We start from the raw sequence: 21,840 nt of genomic DNA on the forward strand, positions 1-21,840 counted from the left end.
ACACTGGTACTGGGGGGTGACACTTGTACTAGGGTGACACTGGTACTAGAGTGACACTGGTACTAGAGTGACACTGGTACTGGGGGGTGACACTTGTACTAGGGTGACACTGGTACTGGGGTGAATACTGGTACTTGGTTAGAGGAGCGTCCTGGATGATGGTAGAAGAGCTGTTAAGGGGAGGAGGAAGAAGAGCTCCTGGATGGTGGTAGAAGAGCTGGTAAGGGGAGGAGGAAGGAGAGCTCCTGGATGGTGGTAGAAGAGCTGGTAAGGGGAGGAGGAAGGAGAGCTCCCAGATGGTGGTAGAAGAGCTGGTAAGGGGAGGAGGAAGAAGAGCTCCTGGAGGGTGGTAGAAGAGCTGGTAAGGGGAGGAGGAAGAAGAGCTCCCAGATGGTGGTAGAAGAGCTAGTAAGGGGAGGAGGAAGGAGAGCTCCTGGATGGTGGTAGAAGAGCTGGTAAGGGGAGGAGGAAGAAGAGCTCCTGGATGGTGGTAGAAGAGCTGGTAAGGGGAGGAGGAAGAAGAGCTCCCAGATGGTGGTAGAAGAGCTGGTAAGGGGAGGAGGAAGAAGAGCTCCTGGATGGTGGTAGAAGAGCTGGTAAGGGAAGGAGGAGGGAGAGCTCCTGGATGGTGGTAGAAGAGCTGGTAAGGGGAGGAGGAGGGAGAGCTCCTGGATGGTGGTAGAAGAGCTGGTAAGGGGAGGAGGAAGAAGAGCTCCTGGATGGTGGTAGAAGAGCTGGTAAGGGGAGGAGGAGGGAGAGCTCCTGGATGGTGGTAGAAGAGCTGGTAAGGGGAGGAGGAGGGAGAGCTCCTGGATGGTGGTAGAAGAACTGGTAAGGGGAGGAGGAAGGAGAGCTCCTGGATGGTGGTAGAAGAACTGGTAAGGGGAGGAGGAGGGAGAGCTCCTGGGTGAGACCCACAAGGACTCATGCTGGACTGGACTGCTTAGTGCCGCTGGGAAAATAAGATGTTTAACAAATAATTAGTTTCTAGGTACACGGAGTCATGTTTTTAGTTCCTCCATTACACAAGACGCTCATTATAAAAAGTTAAATTATTTAGTAATTTTGACTGAAAAATTCAACATTACATTTTGTATATGTAGGTCCTCATTAGAATGATCGTTATCTGCCTGGATGAAGTTTAATATTGTTCTCTCCTTTTGCAGACCATTTATTTTTGGTCCTAAAGATGGCAGAATTATCATCAACCAACGCTTACCTGTGTCATGGAGAAGCTTCCTGGAGCCTCCTCAGTGGTACACACTTACTGATCTCTTCCAGGAGGTGAGTACTGCAAGATCAATTACTTTTTTGATGCTCACTTGTGATGTACTCTTTACCATTTTTTTTTTTGTTTCCCTTCAAGACGATAGTTGAGGCTCACCCTGATGTTCACATCTTGGTCATCATAAAGAATGTTTACATAGGGACGTGTCCCGAGGCCAGGAAGACCCCATGCCAGGGACACGTGAGGGGGGGAGAGTAGTCTTATTGCTAAACCTCTCCCACCAGCATGCTTTTTGCTCACTAGATATATACTGATATATTTTGAAAGATAATCGCTTGTTTAACCTTATGGCGCTGATATATATAAGAGACAAGGTCTATTACACATAAGATATAACTTCAAATACGACCTTAATGTATTATGCGTCTTTGATACTAAGTTTCACTCATTAGATCGTTTTGCGCACATATTGGTATAATGAGCATGATAGTTGTGTGTGCACTTTAAACAACATAAGTGGTTTGGTGTTATTTGCCTTTCTTACTAAGTGTACATGTTGGTGTACCAATGGGAAGAGGCATATTACATCATATGTCAGCAAGATTGACTGTGATTGGGCCATTGTTTCGTAGACGTCATGGAGTGACGGTGTTCGACCTTTGTATTCTGCAAACGCTTAAATCATTCCAGTCACCTGGGTTGTATAGGTCTCGAACCTTCGTCCCCACGGTTCCTTTTTTACTTTCCTTTTTAAGTTAAATCAACTTTATTTAAATCTTACTTCTTTACTATCTTACTTGAATCAACTTAATTATTAGTACCAAAATAGAGTAAATGTGACATTTCTATCACTTCTTGGCATCTGGACAAGAGAACCAGGGGCCAGATTCACGAAGCAGTTACGCTAGTACTTACGAACGTATATATCTTTCCTCAATCGTTGACGGCTTTGTTTACAATTATTAAACAGTTAATAAGCTTCGAAACACCAGGAGGCTATTTATAACAATAACATCAGCTAATTGAGAAGTTTTCATCCTTGTTTACTGTTTAATAAATGTAAACAAAGCCGTCAAAGATTGACGAAAGAGGTACTCGTTCGTAAGTACTTGTTTAACTGTTTCATGAATCTGGCCCCTGGGCGTCAGGGGAGGAGGGGAGTCAGCCATTGTTAAGTTTATCAACTAAGTCGCTGAAGCAAACAGCTCCTATAAATTCTCTTGGACAATGGAGTTACAAGACTAATAATGCTCCCATTATCAACTCCAACTTCGTCTACAATATGGGTAGTGTCCCTTCCAATTCCTATATTATCTAGCTTATTAGAGGCCTTTAATATTTAGATTTAGGATATTTTCCGGTTAGGACACGAGACAGCGACATAACCCAGGTAAATATTCTATGGTTCTAATCTCATAATCAATTTACTACGTTTCCTCTGATATAGCTGTTATATATATAGGACTAGCTGTACCCCCCACGCGTTGCTGTGACTCAGTCTGGATAAATGGAAAAGAGAGAAAAGAGAAAGTGCACGTTTCTAGTATGTTTAATTTCACAATGCTTGTGGGTATACAATACTTTTTGTTGTTCTATTGTCTGTAGAGATATAGAGATTGTCTGGTTTGCCGACTCTAGAACACACAACATATAATTGTCCACGTGAGAAGCAATCCGTGTCTAGATATAAAGCGCACAAGTCTAAAGATCGGCCCTGAGCTTTGTTGATGGTTATCTTGAGGTTATCTTGAGGTGATTTTGTGGCTTAGCGTCCCCGCGGCCCGCTCCACGACCAGGCCTCCGTTTTGTTATCCTCCCCAGGAAGCAGCACGTAGCAGCAGTCTAACTCCCAGGTATATATTTACTGTTAGGTAACAGGGGTAAAAGAAACAATTTTGCCCATTTTTCTCCGCTTCCACCGGGGATCGAACCCAGAACATCAGAACTACAAATCCGAAGCGCTGTCCACTCAGCTGTCAGGCGCCCTGCAATGGTGATTGCAAACGCCAATCGAATTGGAAAATTCGATTGGCAAATTAGTGTTTGAGAACGTACGGAGTGACCTTGCGAAATGCTTACCAAGGCGTCAGACCAAAATAAAAAGTGTGAAAATGAACTTTGGAAAATTAATTTTTCAACTTCCCCGACAGTGACGAAAAACCTAAGAAATATTGAGAAGACTTGTGGTAGAATCATAAGAAATCTTAATTTTGGTTGTCAAAACTTTCTTACGAGAGGAGAAATTTAAAAATTATTCGAGAAAAAATGAAAAAATGTAAATTATAAACTAATTACTAATTTTAAATAAAATCAGATTATTGATAAATAATTTGTTTCGCAAGGAATCTGTTATTGACGAAGTGCAGAGGTTACTTGCTGAGGGCGTGGACGAGGCAGAGGGCGCGTGGGAGGTGCTGGGCCAGCCCGGGGCGCTCTCTCCCCCCTTCGCCGCCACGGCCACCATCATGGGTGGGTGCCACTACTTCATCCTCTTCACTAATATCTTCTTCTTTCATTGCTAAGGGCACTAAATATTAGCATAAACTTAGGGCGTTGAATAATGTATATATGGCAAGAACTTGATGGTTCTCTGATGGCTTACAGTTGTTCCTCTTCTCAGTTGAAATATTTCTTAAACTCATAGAATGAACTAACAGTGTAATGCCAGAAATAGTGTGTACATTGGCAAATATTACATGATTTTGAACGCAATTCAATTGTTTAAATATATAGCTTTTTTATGTTAAATGTTTTCAATATATTTTGGAAACTGTTAAGAAATCTGTGAATAATTATTCCGTATTTGCAGGTCAACACATAACCACCTTTGACCTGCACCACTACCAGTTCCTTGGTTCGTGCTCCTATCTACTCACCAGAGATTTTATTGGTGGTGACTTTACTGTGATCGGTGTGTACGAGTCTGAGGGTGGGAGGGTGAGGCTGGGGTCGGTGGTGGTGCACACTCACTCTGCTACAGTTACTCTCCACCTCAATGGTACCGTTGACGCTTCTCAAGCTGCAGCTCAGGTATCTATCACCTTCTTCATTCAAAGGTTTTATGGGAGAAAAATTGAACAGAATAAATTATTTAGGAGAATGGATAAATGTATTTCTTTTATCTTTTTATTGAGGAAACTGTATAATGTTTTATTAGATATACTGACTGAATGTAGGCGCCTTGAGAGCCAGCACCGAGACTAGAGGTTGTAAGGGAGTGGGTGACCACACCTGTCTAATGTAACATGGTGAGCTCAGACAGTGTGTCAATTCTTAAGTGCAAACCACCGAGTGATTTACGTCTCTGGCAGTGACGAAATGGCTTACATGTTACGTCACCCGCTTATGGCCAACGAACTCGGTGACGTTACAGCCTATCACCAACGTTAAGCTAAGAAGCCGATTGTGGGGTTTATTTTTCTGACTCCCTAAAATAAAGCATATTTCTTAATGTTTATACACAATTATGTGTAGTGTATTCCACAATTCAAAGGACCACAGATATTAAACAGCTTCAGTTAAGCAGCTCGTACATCCAAGGTGTGTTGTTGTTATGAATTAAGGGGCGACGACGATCATGGGATTGGATGCGCGCCGGCGTACCCGTAAAGAGTTAATCGCAAAAACCGAATGGCAAAACCATTGATGCATATCACTAGACACTAAGACGCCTTGCTTCAAAAAAACGCATGGACAGGTAGATGATTGGGGAGTCCCAGGAGTCCCTCAAGAGGACAAGCATCAGCCCCGCCCCACACAGAGAACTCATGGTACCAAAAGCAAAAACTCAGCCCCCAATTAAAACGCAAAAGTCATCCGGTGGTCTCCAGCAGAGCAGAGGCCAGCTGCCCACTGCTGCTGAGGGCACACTAGGAGCTCACCAAAATCCACCAACCCCTGGCATCTTTCGGCCAAGCCAGCGCCGGACACCGTCACCCCGCCAGGAAAACCAGCCAGAAAACGTTCAAAATCTATCTATCAACTGTCTTGTGACCCAAGGCGATATGTGTGCCAGGCGTCGTACAAACGGACCGTTAAATAGGGATGCCAAACGGCAGAATCAAACCCAAAATTGAAAAAACAGAACCTGATCCGGCGGCTCCCAGGCGCAGGAGGTGTCCAGACGTCCGCTCGTCATCAAGGTTGAACCAGGAGTCATCCAAGATGTTGTTGTTGTTGTTGAGTTAGGGGCGACGACGATCGTGGGATCATATGCGCCCCGGCGTACCCGTGAAGGGTGAATCGCAAAGCCAGGAAAGGTGAAACGCCAAGCCAAAACGCAAAACGAGTGACGCCAAGCACTAGAAACTAATATGCCACACGGCAAAGAAACGCACAAAGGGTGAGGCAGAAGCACATAGTATAACAGGGCAAACAAACAGCCAGAGGGGCACACAGCATGTCATAGAGCAAATACACAGAAAATCAGAGCACATACTTGCCCAGGAACCTGGCCCGCAGGAACCGTACATTTAACACCTCCCAGAACACCCATTGCAAAGGGTCCCGTCCATCCACCGGGGATGCCATAACATCCGGAACCAGACCAACAAACACCTGCAAACAGGGGACCCAGATGGTAGTACTCAAGAGGGAAGAAGTCACTACTCGCCCCCACAGGAAGGGAACTTGCCCACTATGAAAGTACTCTGGTCCGTCAGACAGCAGTAATTCGGCAATCTCTAACCAGTGACCCGGCGGCATCACAGACGCTGGCAACACGTCCCCCAGGGCCCCAACGTGCACCCGCACCACAGGGGTACCCGCGGCCCCAGGCACACCACCAGACGACAGCAGGGAACCCGGACGGCGCGCATCCTTCCGTAACGTCACCACCAGGCCACGCCCAGCACCAGAGTCCACACCATCCCTGGCAGCGGAAGCCACCACCCCCCACTGCGGAGAATCCCCCGGCAGAGAAAGAACTGAAGGCACGTCCGAGACACTGGCACCAGCCCCAGCAGGCACATGGACCTCCGCCACCACGAACTGTGGAGACATCAATGTATCCGTATCCACACTGTCAATACCCGGAGACCCACAGTCACTGAAGTCACCAACGTCGGCCCAGGCAGAAGACAAACGCCGGGAACGTTTGGACACCGGCCGGATATCGTCAGAGCCGGTAAGTGACCCAGAAACACGGGTACCACGAGCCAGATGAACCGACGCCCGACACAGAACGGCAACAGCCTCTACCACAGGGAAAACCGGGCCACACACAGCAGGAAGCCCCACAGCCACCCCAGCACCCAGCACATCCGGGACCCGAGTCACGGACACAGGGCCAGGCGCAGCATCAGAAGACGAGGGAGAAGACAGCGACGTCACACAGAGAGCTCCAGGAAGGCCCACAGGAGCAGCTGGGAGAGCGACAGGATCAGGCAGACCAACCGACGGTACCGCAATACCCGGAGGAGGGTCGGCAACAACCGGAGGAATGTCAGGCGTCGCCGGGGGAGCTGCAGCAGCAAACGGGATGCGCACCTCCTCATCATCACCGGAGACTGCCTCCAGTGGGAGTAGCGGGAAATCCTCTTCATGGAACAAGTTGACAGGAGCAGCTGGGTCCTCAGAGCACCTGGTAGCCTGATGCCCCAACAGGCCACACTGGAAACAGGTACGAGGCTGCCAGGCATGATACACCCGGACGTAGTATTCCATAAGCCGGACAGAAGAAGGTATATCCGACCGCAGGCGCATTACCAACGTGCAAATGTTCGTTCGCCTACCAGCATACCGCCCTGAGGAGAGCGTGTTCACCCGCACGCTGACAACAGTACCAAACCTCTCGAAGTAACACCGGAGGAGGTCTTCAGGGAACTCCAGGGGCGCACCATGGACACTGACATAAGTCAGGGCACCACTGCGGTCCGAAATCGCCACAGAGCCGGCATCATCTGGCAAGGGCAACGTACGCCCCCCCCCCCCCATACATAGCATGGTGTATGTGATTTCATACACCATGCTACTCAGACATGGTATAATATAATTTTGGTGGAAATTTTCCACACCGATAAAAATTTCTATGCCTGTCTGGTATATTGTGATTAAACAGCTTATCATCTCCCAGGCGACAACCAGGAGCATAAGATCAAGCATCGTTCTGTAACCCAAGCACTGCACATTTTTTATTTTTTTTTTTATAAAAGAAAACTACAAAGTACAAACAGAAAAACCACATACAAGAAAACATGAGTACATACATGATACACAATACAGGAACACAACAGGCAAAGAACCCAAACACAAGAATAATCAAAAGTGAAATATTCATGATACAAAGCATATAACAAACCCCAACACGGGCACATAAGACAAGCTAAAAGCAGTACAGGACACAAGGCATTAATAACAGAAAACAGAACCACACAGGGAACCGTAAGTACAAAAAACAAATAAAAGGCACAAAAAACATGCAAACGACCAAAATGCCGTAAGAACACAAGTATAAAATATATACCACCACCACACTAAACACACCACAACAGCAGCACAATAGCACAACCAGCCACGCATACTACACACAAAGCTGGAAGTATAAGACCACACCCAACCACACAGAACATTTACAGAAAGACACAAGCACACGCAAACCCCACACAAGCAACCCTTAAGCAGAAAAAAAAAATGGAACACGCAGGAATCGGAAAACAAAACCCCCTCGACCCAGACACACACATGCAACCCTACCCCACACCCACGCACCCAGGCACAAGCAGCCCCACAACACACAACAATCAACAAGGAGGATATTTCTCAGGAAATTTCCATGATGAATACTTCCACTTATAAGCCTCCCATATTAAATACTCCAGTTCAGTAGGGAAACGGCCCTGACGACACCACGAGTACTCCATATACTCGGGGATCATAACATCCGGCAGAAGCAGTCGCGCCCAACCACGGTACACCAAAGATGAAGAACCCGACTTGGGAGGTAGGAACACCGCCGCCGAGGAAGCAGGAGACACCGGAATAGCGGGCTGAGGCTGCAACACAGCCCCCGACAAAGCAGGAGTCACAGAAGAAATGGTCGGAGACGTGTGGGGCGGCAGAACCGCCGCTGACGAAACAGGGGATGGGGGAGGGGGCACGGAACCCTCAGAGCGTGCAGCTTTCTTCAATACCATCACCAGGTCCACCAGGTCGCCACGTCCACTCTCAACGCTGCAAGAAGGAACCACCCCCCACGGGGAACCGGAGCCATCCAACGCGGGCGATGCACCCGAAGCAAGAGGTACCGGCCCCACACCGGCCTCCAAAGCAGGAGCCACACCAGGGCTCACACCATCCGCCGGACCCACACCAGCACCAGACGCACCATCCTCACACTCCACAGAGGAACAGCTCTCAAAAGAAACATCGACACTCGCCGCATCCTCACATTCCTCTGCCCACGAACGAGGAGGCAAAGCACCCACATCCGTACGTGAACGCTTGGGGACAGGCCGTTGATCATCGGAGCTGTCACCCCCTGCAGGAGGCACCCGAGAAGAGCCAGCGGTAGACTGCCCCCCAACCGGGGTAGCACGACCCCACAGAATGTCAGCCTCAACAACACAGGGGACGAGACCCCCACCCACAGAGGAGACAGGAGAAGGAACAGGTGTGGCCGCAGGAGGGGAAGGGACCAACACAAGTGAAGGAGCCTGCAGAGACGTCGAAGGCAACAGAGGTGCAGAGTCGGAAACAGGTGCAGGAGCCGGTGGAAGCGACGAGACAGACTGTGGGGGCTGAGCCACACGCATCACCACCTTGTCGTGTACACCACAGACCACACACGCTGGGCCAACACCCACCACCGGGTCAGCAGGCGGCAGGGGAACCTCCCCACCCACTCCATCACGAGGCGGCAGGTCCTGCTCCACCAACGGGGGAAAATCCTCGTCCCGGAACAAATTAATAAGTGCAGCTGCGACCCCAGTGCAATCAGCTGCCAGATGCCCCTCAATGCCACAACGAAAACATTGTCGAGGCTGTCCCGCATAGAACGCCTGCATGGTGTAGCCCATCAAGGTCACCGAAGAGGGAACAGGTGACTTGAGCCGCAGGCCGAGAGTCCGGGTCCCATACGAGACACCACGCCACCTTTCAGCAGAGACAGAGTTCATCCGGATGGAAACGACAGTCCCAAACTGGCCAAAATACCGTCAAAGCAAAGCCTCCGTAAATTCAAATGGCACACCATGCAGGGCCACATACGTCACCGAGCAGCACCGATCAGAGATAGTGACGGTACCACCTTCCCCCGGGAGAGGAATGAGTGCCCATCGTAATGGGCCACAAAGTCTCTATAGACAGCTGTGGAGTTAAACTTAACAAGTGCCCGATGGGCGGACAACAGTTGGAGCCTGTACACATCGGCAACACGCACACGCAGCATGTCCAACAGGACAATCTCAAGTGCTAGATAAGACGCACGTCCAGAAAATTCCAGACCCACGGTCTCAGAGCGGCGAATAGGGGAGAGGGGGGTCCCCATGGCGCCGATGCAACAACAACACCCTCCCACACGGAACGCCTAGTAACGACTGGGGAGTGCTTGGCGACCACGTCTAGACCCCCTGGCGGTCAGGCCAGCAATCAAGCACTGCACATGGCAGTTTTGGTGGTTGATTATTGTGCATTAGGCCAAATAGATAATTCATCATTCCACCATGCTCAACTGTCAAGTTATACAAGATACGCATTACTATATGTCTCGCAGACGCCCGGAATCACGTCCGTGAAATTATAAACGTTCTAAGTTATTAAGAAGTAACACACTGTGTTGTGAGAGACATGTTGCATGATCGGGATTCATTAGTCATCAATGACGTTAAAATCCCAAAAGATTTTCATCCACCACCGCACCATTGTGAAGCATCACCGCATTGTTGTCTGCCACATTACTTAAGGTTACTTCAGCTGCGTTTTGCTCATCTTTGTGTTGCTGCAGGATCACCAAGCGTGTGTTGACCGCCAATAATTCATTGTTGCCAACCACCTGTTCATGACCCATCTACCAGGTGTCATCAAGGGAGTGCTGTATTTAGCTACCTGTCGACCAGAGAAGACTACTGGAGTGCGTTCTGGGCTGCTGTGGGGTACGGTTGTTTCGTCCGGCCCCTGCAGTTGTTGACAACCCAGTGAGGTGTGTGGACCTGAGTGTCGCTGCTGACGTGGCTTGCGTCATGTGTTTCTACTGTTGGGCCCCTGGGGCCATGACGGTCTACAATCATGGGCTGCCCCCCTGTCACCAGGCAGGCCTCCATTGGCCTGCAGTTCTCTGGGATTGCTTCCAACAGCACTGTGGAGGTGGTGTTGATTGATATGCTGCATGTCCCTGTGGAGTCGGTGTGTGGGATGCAGCTGCTTGCCGGACGGTGGGCGATCGTCAAGTTCGGCTCCCCGGTGATTTACCAAGATCTCATCACGCGCTATAATGAGCGCTCGTTCAGTCTTCCTGGAAATGGTGGGTCGGTGACCCTCTCTGACCGTTGTGGTGCCACGAAGTATGTAGCTGTGCATGGGATGCCCTTCGAATTCCCTGAGGATCTTCTACATAGGTATTTTGCCCGTTTTGGGCGGGTCCTACATGAGAGGATGAATGCCATCCCTGCTGGGAGATGGAAGGGGGTCCCATGTGGGACCCGCACTCTTGCCATGCACCTCAGGGATCCTGTACCGCCCTCCATCATGCTGTTGGGGTTCCCGATTCGTGTTTTTCATGCAGGACAACAGAGAATATGTTTCAGGTGCGGCCTACCGGGTCACCAGGCTGCAGGGTGTGAGGAGCGTTGAGTTATCCCTGATAACCTCTTCCGGGAAGAGGATTTTCCCCCATTGTCGGCTCCGGACCTGTCTCCAAGTGCTGGACTGTGTGTTGATTCCCTGCCAGCTTCTTCCCCGGTGTTGGGTGGTGGTGTGGATGTTGACATGGGGGGTTGGGGCGGCCCCCAACTCCACCGCCGGTTTCCCCGCCTACGTCGTCCCTTCCCCTGCCGCCCTTGCCTGCTCCGGCACTGCATGCAGCGTCTCCTATCACTCTGAATGTCAGAAACGAGCTGTCTCCTGCGGTGTGTGGTCCTGAGGAAGCTGCGGTTCTGAAGGGCCGGGCTGTGAAGGCGCATCCATCAGAGACTTCTGCTGTGTTACAGGATGATGAGAGTGATAGCTCGGACGACTGGCAACCTGTCTCCAAGCGCTCAAGGCGGGTTCCAAGTGCATCTTCCCTTCGTGGGGTGCCTTGGGTGGAGGTAGGAGAGTATGTTGGTCCGGCATCTCCCGCCGAGGTTGGAGGTGCTGTGGGGGGCTCTGTGCTACATCCTGAGTCGCCCTCTACACCTACTTCCGTTGGCTCCCCACAATGGGAAGTTGCTTCTGCCGAGCGGAACCTCGTCGTGGTCTTAAGGAAGGATGTGTGCCAGGGTGCCTCTGCTCCTGTGCTCGGTGGCGGGGGCCCTGACGCGTCTGTGTCCTCTGCAGGTCTCCCCAGTGTGAATCCCAGTGAGAAGCCTGGTGCACAGGCCAGTACGAAGCCCTGTGCGGTGCCCTGTGCGGCGCCCGGTGCGCCTCCCTGTGCGGATTTCGGTGCGGGACCTCCCTAGTGTGGAACTCTTTCCCTGTGATCGCGGCCAACGGGGGCGTGGTCCCTAAGTCGCAGTCTTTGGACCTCACTTGGGACGACAGAGTGCGTCCAGTCCCATGGTGCTCGTCAACTATTTGGGTGCCGAGGATAAAGGGGTTTATATATGGGATACATGATTTGATGCCTCAGCTTTGTGCATCTCCTGGTAGACCAGAGTCCGAAGACGCCCAGCTGGTTTGGGAGGCGTACTGCTTGCGCTTCCCGGCCCAGGAGTTTCCCGGAGAAGTACTTGTGTTGTTTGTATACTCCCTTCTGTGATTTTGCTACCATGTCTGCGGTTCTATGTATGTTTATCTCCGTGTTTGGTTTCGCCTGGTTTGGTGGTGTGTTTGTTTGTGTGTTCCGTATGCATTTTTGGTTGTGCAGTGATGTTTGTGTCCTGTGTGTACTTTGTGTTCTGTTGCTTGTGTTATTTATGGGACTGTTGGGTGTGTGTGTATCATCTGGGAGAGGAAATTCTTCAGGAGTCAGAGAAGGAAAAAGACTTGGGGGTTGATATCACGCCAGACCTGTCTCCTGCAGCACATATCAAGCGGATAACATCAGCGGCATATGCCAGGCTGGCCAGCATACGAACGGCATTCAGAAACTTGTGTAAAGAATCATTCAGAACTTTGTATACCACATATGTCAGGCCAATCCTGGAGTATGCAGCCCCAGCATGGAGTCCATATCTAGTCAAGGATAAGACTAAACTGGAAAAGGTTCAAAGGTTTGCCACCAGACTAGTACCCGAGCTGAGAGGTATGAGCTACGAGGAGAGACTACGGGAATTAAACCTCACTTCGCTGGAAGACAGAAGAGTTAGGGGGGACATGATCACCACATTCAAGATTCTGAAGGGAATTGATAGGGTAGATAAACACAGTCTATTTAACACAAGGGGAACACGCACAAGGGGACACAGGTGGAAACTGAGTGCCCAAATGAGCCACAGAGATATTAGAAAGAACTTTTTTAGTGTCAGAGTGGTTGACAAATGGAATGCATTAGGCAGTGATGTGGTGGAGGCTGACTCCATACACAGTTTCAAATGTAGATATGACAGAGCCCGATAGGCTCAGGAATCTGTACACCTGTTGATTGACGGTTGAGAGGCGGGACCAAAGAGCCAGAGCTCAACCCCCGCAAACACAACTAGGTGAGTACACATAAAAACAGCCTGGCAAAAACCACACAAGCAGTGATCCATAAAGCACAAAACAAAGCAAATGAGAACAGCAGAGAAAGGAAACACAAAACTGGAAAACAATACAAGAACACAACAGGAAACACGGAAAAAACACAGAAATTATATAGTACAAAATAACAATTACATATCTAGGTACACAAGCCAGCCTGAAGGGCCACACAATTTGGACAAAAAGCCAATACAGACAGGAATCCTTAACCAGAACACGCAGAGACCGGGAAAACACACACACACACACACACACACACACACACACACACACACACACACACACACACACACACACACACACACAGATCAGTGGTTGCTGTGGGTATTAAAGAGCAGGAAGGCTCTAATAGGACAGAGTGGAATGACAAAGACAAAGCAGCAGTGAATGAAGTACTAAAGTCACTAGACATGGAAGGGGCTGAGCATAACATTGAGAAGGTTTTCAGGCTAGGTTGAGACAACAAAGACCGAGACCGAGTGATAAAGATAGTGTTTGCAAACGAGAGCACAAAAGAGAAGATTCTATCAAGGAAGAGCTCCCTGAAAAACGTGGGAAAATTCAGAAATGTATTCCTCCAGAGAGACATGACAAGAGAGGAGAGAGCCGTGGCGGCAGAAGCAAGGAAGAGGTGCAGGGCGGGAGGGGAAAACCAGGAAGTCACAGCTCCCAACACAACACCCCCAGAGGCGAGGGGGCAACCCACAACCAGCTACCCAGTACCACCAGAGGGGAGGACAACCCCGCCACACTACTCTGCATAGAGAACCCCCCTACCCCAAACCCTGCCTGCCCCCACTCAAATGTTCAGCCAAATCTCCCTCCCCTCACACCCAATCCCCACCCTTCTACCCCTCCCCTCCTCCTGCCGAGTCCTCCTTCTCCCCTTTCCTTCCTGTCCTCCCTCCCCTTTCACCCCATACCCTCCCTGTCCCTCCCCCTTCACTGGATCCCCCGCCCCTCATCCCAGTATCCTCTGAAACCCTGTTATCCACCTCACAGGTCCTCACACCCATGGAACAGCTTCCCCCACCAGCAGAACACTCACCAAGGAGGCGATTTGAGAAGGGACAGAAGAAAGTGAGCCTCAAAGCAATGTACACTAACATAGATGGAATTACAAATAAAGCAAATGAGCTTGGAGAACTGGTACTAGAGGAAAACCCAGACATAATAGCCCTCACAAAAACAAAGCTAACGAAAACGATAACAAACGCAGTGTTCCCACAGGACTATTATGTTATGAGGAAAGAGAGGGAGGTTGGGGTGGTGTAGCTCTGCTGGTAAGAAAAGGCTGGGATTTTGAGGAGATGGTTATTCAGGGCTGTGAAGGTTTCAGTGACTACATAGCAGGTACCATAACAAATGGAGGGAAAAAATTATAGTTGTAGTCATATATAATCCACCACCAAATGACAGAAGACCTAGACAGGAATATGATAGAAACAACATGGCCACCATTAACATAATAGAAAGAGCAGCTTCTGTTGCTAGCAGGAATGGATCTGGACTACTAATTATGGGAGACTTCAACCATCAAAACTTTTCAAAGTTTTGACAACTTTTCTCTGCTTCTCTTCTCACCCTGACGTACTCATTCCTGGTTCTCTGGTATCTCTCTCTACTTTCTGGTGTTCTGTTATTCCGGAAGTTCCTCCACGCCCTTTTGTTCAGTTTCTTCGCTTCCATACATGCCCTATTATATCATGGATTCTTCTGTTGCTTCTCGGATTTTTCCCTTTGGGCCGGGATGAACCTGTTTACTGCCTCCTGACACTTTTGGGTAACATAGTCCATCATACCCTGTACAGACTTGTCTCTGAGGTCTGTGTCCCAAGGTATTTCACTTAGGAAACTTCTCATCTGTTCATAATTCCCCTTTCGGTATGCCAGCCTTTTGATTCCTAGTTCTTTTTTGGGGGAGATAATTCCTAGCTCTACCAGGTACTCAAAGTTCAATACACTGTGGTCACTCATTCCCAAGGGCGCTTCCATCTTAACTTCCCTTATATCCCACTCATTTAGGGTAAATATCAAATCAAGCATTGCTGGTTCATCTTCTCCTCTCATTCTTGTTGGTTCTTTGATGTGCTGGCTTAGAAAGTTTCTTGTTGCCACGTCCAGCAGCTTAGCTCTCCATGTTTCTGGTCCTCCATGCGGGTCTCTGTTCTCCCAATCTATCTTCCCATGGTTGAAGTCTCTCATAATTAGTAGTCCAGATCCATTCCTGCTAGCAACAGAAGCTGCTCTTTCTATTATGTTAATGGTGGCCATGTTGTTTCTATCATATTCCTGTCTAGGTCTTCTGTCATTTGGTGGTGGATTATATATGACTACGACTATAATTTTTTCCCTCCATTTGTTATGGTACCTGCTATGTAGTCACTGAAACCTTCACAGCCCTGAATAACCATCTCCTCAAAATCCCAGCCTTTTCTTACCAGCAGAGCTACACCACCCTAACCTCCCTCTCTTTCCTCATAACATAATAGTCCTATGGGAACACTGCGTTTGTTATCGTTTTCGTTAGCTTTGTTTTTGTGAGGGCTATTATGTCTGGGTTTTCCTCTAGTACCCGTTCTCCAAGCTCATTTGCTTTATTTGTAATTCCATCTATGTTAGTGTACATTGCTTTGAGGCTCACTTTCTTCTGTCCCTTCTCAAATCGCCTCCTTGGTGAGTGTTCTGCTGGTGGGGGAAGCTGTTCCATGGGTGTGAGGACCTGTGAGGTGGATAACAGGGTTTCAGAGGATACTGGGATGAGGGGCGGGAGATCCAGTGAAGGGGGAGGGACAGGGAGGGTATGAGGTGAAAGGGGAGGGAGGACAGGAAGGAAAGGGGAGAGGGAGGACTCGGCAGGAGGAGGGGAGGGGTAGAAGGGTGGGGATTGGGTGTGGGGGGAGGGAGATTTGGCTGAACATTTGAATGGGGGCAGGGAGGGTTTGGGGTAGGGGGGTTCTCTATGCAGAGTAGTGTGGCGGGGTTGTCCTCCCCTCTGGTGTTACTGGGTAGCTGGTTGTGGGTTGCCCCCTCGCCTCTGGGGGTGTTGTGTTGGGAGCTGTGACTTCCTGGTTTTCCCCTCCCGCCCTGCACCTCTTCCTTGCTTCTGCCGCCACGGCTCTCTCCTCTCTTGTCATGTCTCTCTGGAGGAATACATTTCTGAATTTTCCCGCGTTTTTCAGGGAGCTCTTCCTTGATAGAATCTTCTCTTTTGTGCTCTCGTTTGCAAACACTATCTTTATCACTCGGTCTCGGTCTTTGTTGTCTCAACCTAGCCTGAAAACCTTCTCAATGTTATGCTCAGCCCCTTCCATGTCTAGTGACTTTAGTACTTCATTCACTGCTGCTTTGTCTTTGTCATTCCACTCTGTCCTATTAGAGCCTTCCTGCTCTTTAATACCCACAGCAACCACTGATCTGTGTGTGTGTGTGTGTGTGTGTGTGTGTGCGTGTGTGTGTGTGTGTGTGTGCGTGTGTGTGTGTGTGTGTGTGTGCATGTGTACTCACCTAGTTGTACTCACCTAGTTGTGTTTGCGGGGGTTGAGCTCTGGCTCTTTGGTCCCGCCTCTCAACCGTCAATCAACAGGTGTACAGATTCCTGAGCCTATCGGGCTCTGTCATATCTACACTTGAAACTGTGTATGGAGTCAGTCTCCACCACATCACTTCCTAATGCATTCCATTTGTCAACCACTCTGACACTAAAAAAGTTCTTTCTAATATCTCTGTGGCTCATTTGGGCACTCAGTTTCCACCTGTGTCCCCTAGTACGTGTGCCCCTTGTGTTAAATAGACTGTCTTTATCTACCCTATCAATCCCCTTCAGAATCTTGAATGTGGTGATCATGTCCCCCCTAACTCTTCTGTCTTCCAGCGAAGTGAGGTTTAATTCCCGTAGTCTCTCCTCGTAGCTCATACCTCTCAGCTCGGGTACTAGTCTGGTGGCAAACCTTTGAACCTTTTCCAGTTTAGTCTTATCCTTGACTAGATATGGACTCCATGCTGGGGCTGCATACTCCATGATTGGCCTGACATATGTGGTATACAAAGTTCTGAATGATTCTTTACACAAGTTTCTGAATGCCGTTCGTATGTTGGCCAGCCTGGCATATGCCGCTGATGTTATCCGCTTGATATGTGCTGCAGGAGACAGGTCTGGCGTGATATCAACCCCCAAGTCTTTTTCCTTCTCTGACTCCTGAAGAATTTCCTCTCCCAGATGATACCTTGTATCTGGCCTCCTGCTCCCTACACCTATCTTCATTACATTACATTTGGTTGGGTTAAACTCTAACAACCATTTGTTCGACCATTCCTTCAGCTTGTCTAGGTCTTCTTGAAGCCTCAAACAGTCCTCTTCTGTTTTAATCCTTCTCATAATTTTAGCATCGTCCGCAAACATTGAGAGAAATGAATCGATACCCTCCGGGAGATCATTTACATATATCAGAAACAAGATAGGACCGAGTACAGAGCCCTGTGGGACTCCACTGGTGACTTCACGCCAATCGGAGGTCTCACCCCTCACCGTAACTCTCTGCTTCCTATTGCTTAGATACTCCCTTATCCACTGGAGCACCTTACCAGCTACACCTGCCTGTCTCTCCAGCTTATGTACCAGCCTCTTATGCGGTACTGTGTCAAAGGCTTTCCGACAATCCAAGAAAATGCAGTCCGCCCATCCTTCTCTTTCTTGCTTAATCTGTGTCACCTGATCGTAGAATTCTATCAAGCCTGTAAGGCAAGATTTACCCTCCCTGAATCCATGTTGGCGATTTGTCACGAAGTCCCTTCTCTCCAGATGTGTTACCAGGTTTTTTCTCACGATCTTCTCCATCACCTTGCATGGTATACAAGTCAAGGACACTGGCCTGTAGTTCAGTGCCTCTTGTCTGTCGCCCTTTTTGTATATTGGGACCACATTCGCCGTCTTCCATATTTCTGGTAGGTCTCCCGTCTCTAGTGACTTACTATACACTATGGAGAGTGGCAGGCAAAGTGCCTCTGCACACTCTTTCAGTACCCATGGTGAGATCCCATCTGGACCAACAGCCTTTCTAACATCCAGATCCAGCAGGTGTCTCTTGACCTCCTCTCTCGTAATTTCGAACTCCTCCAAGGCCGCCTGGTTTATCTCCCTTTCTCCTAGCACAGTGACCTCACCCTGTTCTATTGTGAAGACCTCCTGGAACCTCTTGTTGAGTTCCTCACACACCTCTCTGTCATTCTCTGTATACCTGTCCTCGCCTGTTCTAAGTTTCAATACCTGTTCTTTCACTGTTGTTTTCCTTCTGATGTGACTGTGGAGTAGCTTTGGTTCGGTCTTGGCTTTGTTTGCTATATCATTTTCAAAATTTTTCTCTGCTTCTCTTCTCACCCTGACGTACTCATTCCTGGTTCTCTGGTATCTCTCTCTGCTTTCTGGTGTTCTGTTATTCCGGAAGTTCCTCCACGCCTTTTTGTTCAGTTTCTTCGCTTCCATACATGCCCTATTATACCATGGATTCTTCTGTTGCTTCTCGGATTTTTCCCTTTGGGCCGGGATGAACCTGTTTACTGCCTCCTGACACTTTTGGGTAACATAGTCCATCATACCCTGTACAGACTTGTCTCTGAGGTCTGTGTCCCAAGGTATTTCACTTAGGAAACTTCTCATCTGTTCATAATTCCCCTTTCGGTATGCCAGCCTTTTGATTCCTAGTTCTTTTTGGGGGGAGATAAGTCCTAGCTCTACCAGGTACTCAAAGTTCAATACACTGTGATCACTCATTCCCAAGGGCGCTTCCATCTTAACTTCCCTTATATCCCATTCATTTAGGGTAAATATCAAATCAAGCATTGCTGGTTCATCTTCTCCTCTCATTCTTGTTGGTTCTTTGGTGTGCTAGCTTAGAAAGTTTCTTGTTGCCACGTCCAGCAGCTTAGCTCTCCATGTTTCTGGTCCTCCATGCGGGTCTCTGTTCTTCCAATCTATCTTCCCATGATTGAAGTCTCCCATAATTAGTAGTCCAGATCCATTCCTGCTAGCAACAGAAGCTGCTCTTTCTATTATGTTAATGGTGGCCATGTTGTTTCTATCATATTCCTGTCTAGGTCTTCTGTCATTTGGTGGTGGATTATATATGACTGCGACTATAATTTTTTTCCCTCCATTTGTTACAGTACCTGCTATGTAGTCACTAAAACCTTCACAGCCCTGAATATCCATCTCCTCAAAATCCCAGCCTTGTCTTACCAGCAGAGCTACACCACCCCCACCTCTTCCTTCCCTCTCTTTCCTCATAACATAATAGTCCTGTGGGAACACTGCATTTGTTATCGTTTTCGTGATCTTTGTTTCTGTGAGGGCTATTATGTCTGGGTTTTCCTCTAGTACCAGTTCTCCAAGCTCATTTGCTTTATTTGTAATTCCATCTATGTTTGTGTACATCGCTTTGAGGCTCACTTTCTTCTGTCCCTTCTCAAATCGCCTCCTTGGTGAGTGTTCTGCTGGTGGGGGAGGCTGTTCCATGGGTGTGAGGACCTGTGAGGTGGATAACAGGGTCTCAGAGGATACTGGGATGAGGTGCGGGGGATCCAGTGAAGGGGGAGGGACAGGGAGGGTATGGGGTGAAAGGGGAGGGAGGACGGGAAGGAAAGGGGGGGAGGGAGGACTCGGGAGGAGGGGAGGGGTAGAAGGGTGGGGATTGGGTGTGGGGGGAGGGAGATTTTGCTGAACATTTGAGTGGGGGCAGGGAGGGTTTGGGGTAGGGGGGTTTTCTATGCAGAGGAGGGAGGCGGGGTTGTCCTCCCTTCTGGCGTTACTGGGTAGCTGGTTGTGGGTTCCCCCCTCGCCTCTGGGGGTGTTGGGTTGGGAGCTGTGACTTCCTGGTTTTCCCCTCTCGCCCTGCGCCTCTTCCTTGCTTCTGCCGCCACGGCTGTGTGTGTGTGTGTGTGTGTGTGTGTGTGTGCGTGTGTGTGTGTGTGTGTGTGTGTGTGTGTGTGTGTGTGTGCGTGTGCGTGTGCGTGTGTGTGTGTGTGTGTGTGTGTGTGTGTGTGTGTGTGTGTGTGTGTGTGTGCGTGTGTGTGTGTGTGTGTGTGTGTGTGTGTGTGTGTCTGTGTGTGTGTGCGCGTGCGTGTGTGTGTTTTGCTGGTTCCTGCGTGTTCTGGTGTTTATTTTGTTCTTGTTTGCAAATGTGGGTGTCATTTCTTTATGTTTTTTCCCGGTCCCTGCGTGTTCCGGTTATGGATTCCTGTCTGTATTAGCTTTTTGTCCTAATTGTGTGGCCCTTCAGGCTGGCTTGTGTACCTAGATATGTAATTGTTATTTTGTACTATATAATTTCTGTGTTTTTCCGTGTTTCCTGTTGTGTTCTTGTATTGTTTTCCAGTTTTGTGTTTCCTTTCTCTGCTGTTCTCATTTGCTTTGTTTTGTGCTTTATGGATCACTGCTTGTGTGGTTTTTGCCAGGCTGTTTTTATGTGTATTTAATGTGCTTTGTCAATAAAAAGAAAAAAAAAGAGAAGACTGCTGTGTGCACCTATATGAAGGAGACCTCAACAGCCAAGCACCTGAGTAGTGAATGTGTGTCAACGGGGGGACAGGACGGGGGAAAACGCAAAAAGTCATCCAGTGGTCCCCTGACAGAGCAGATGCCAGGGCACACCAGGAGCCCACCACGGCTGAGGGCACACCAGGAACCCGCCAAGACCAGCACCTCTCGGCCAAGCCAGCGCCGGACACCGTCACCTCTCGGCCAAGCGGGCACCGGACACCGTCACCTCTCGGCCAAGCCGGCGCCGGACACCGTCACCTCGCCAGGAGAACCAGCCAGAAAAACCTTCAAAATCTTTCAACTAACCTGTGACCCGGGGCGATATGTGCGCCAGACATCGAAACAATCCAAACCATTGAATAGGAATGCCAAACAGCAGTATCATAATCTAAAATCGGGAAACAGAACTTGAGCCGACGGAAATCAGGCGGAGCAGGTGTCTAGACGTCCACTCGTCGTCAAGGTTGAGCCAGGAGTCTCGATGCACTTGGCTCATCGCTGCCACCCTCACCATCCCATCTGTTGCTGCCCCACACGTGCCATAACACAACACAACTACATCGTCCTTATGGTGTCTCAAGCGTAAGAACGAATATATCTGCAGCAACTGTAAGAATTGATCTGATTTTTTAGCGTAGTGCTCCAGTGTTCATTGAGCCTTCACGTGATAAACTTGGTGTTCACCAGTACAATTTGTTGCCCTCGCTGCTACAGTGATCAGCTGAATTTCGAGACTGTAGACGCACCATTTTGTGTGCAAGCTGCCAGGGGGGAACGTCCATAAGTAACTTTTTTATAGGAAGTGAAAACTAGTGATAATCAACAATAGCTACCGAGGCAGAATACAGCAAAGTGTTTCCTGCGACTGCTTTCGTGCATCCAGAGGGTTCTGAGATCTTGACGGAATAGTTAGTTTGCTTAAGTAAGAGACTTGCTATCCAGCAGTGAGTGGAAATTGTAAAGTACAATGAAGTGCTTGAGACTATCGGGCGAAGTTGAGTGGTTTTGGTTGACCAGGGCGGGCCCCAAGTGATCTTGCTGGCGGACCCTGAGTAATCTTAATGACTGGTCCTGAGTGATCTTACTGGCGGGCCCTCAGTAATATTGTTAACACCGCGTTTTCTCCTCGCTAGTGTTGCCAATTGCAGGTTGTGCTCTTACAAACTACATTTGTTAAGTCTTCCTCAAAACATGTGTCTATTGTTGGCCACTGTTCGGGGCTGGTTGGTGAACATATTTTGTTTAATCAACATATTTCATTTGT

The 21,840-nt window shown here is 48.9% G+C and overlaps 1 protein-coding gene across 1 annotated transcript in view; it reads left to right on the forward strand.

Moving 5' to 3' along the window:
• LOC138349889 (apolipophorins-like) overlaps nt 1-21,840 on the forward strand; it is a 118,186-nt gene that overhangs the window by 36,103 nt on the left and 60,243 nt on the right. Inside the window, exons 8-10 of the mRNA XM_069339940.1 lie at nt 1,167-1,284; nt 3,571-3,697; nt 4,038-4,258. Coding sequence (XP_069196041.1) covers nt 1,167-1,284; nt 3,571-3,697; nt 4,038-4,258 — 466 coding nt within the window. The remainder of the gene's footprint in view (nt 1-1,166; nt 1,285-3,570; nt 3,698-4,037; nt 4,259-21,840) is intronic.

This window comes from Procambarus clarkii, chromosome 42, assembly GCF_040958095.1.
Source record: "Procambarus clarkii isolate CNS0578487 chromosome 42, FALCON_Pclarkii_2.0, whole genome shotgun sequence".
Lineage (NCBI taxonomy): Eukaryota > Metazoa > Arthropoda > Malacostraca > Decapoda > Cambaridae > Procambarus > Procambarus clarkii.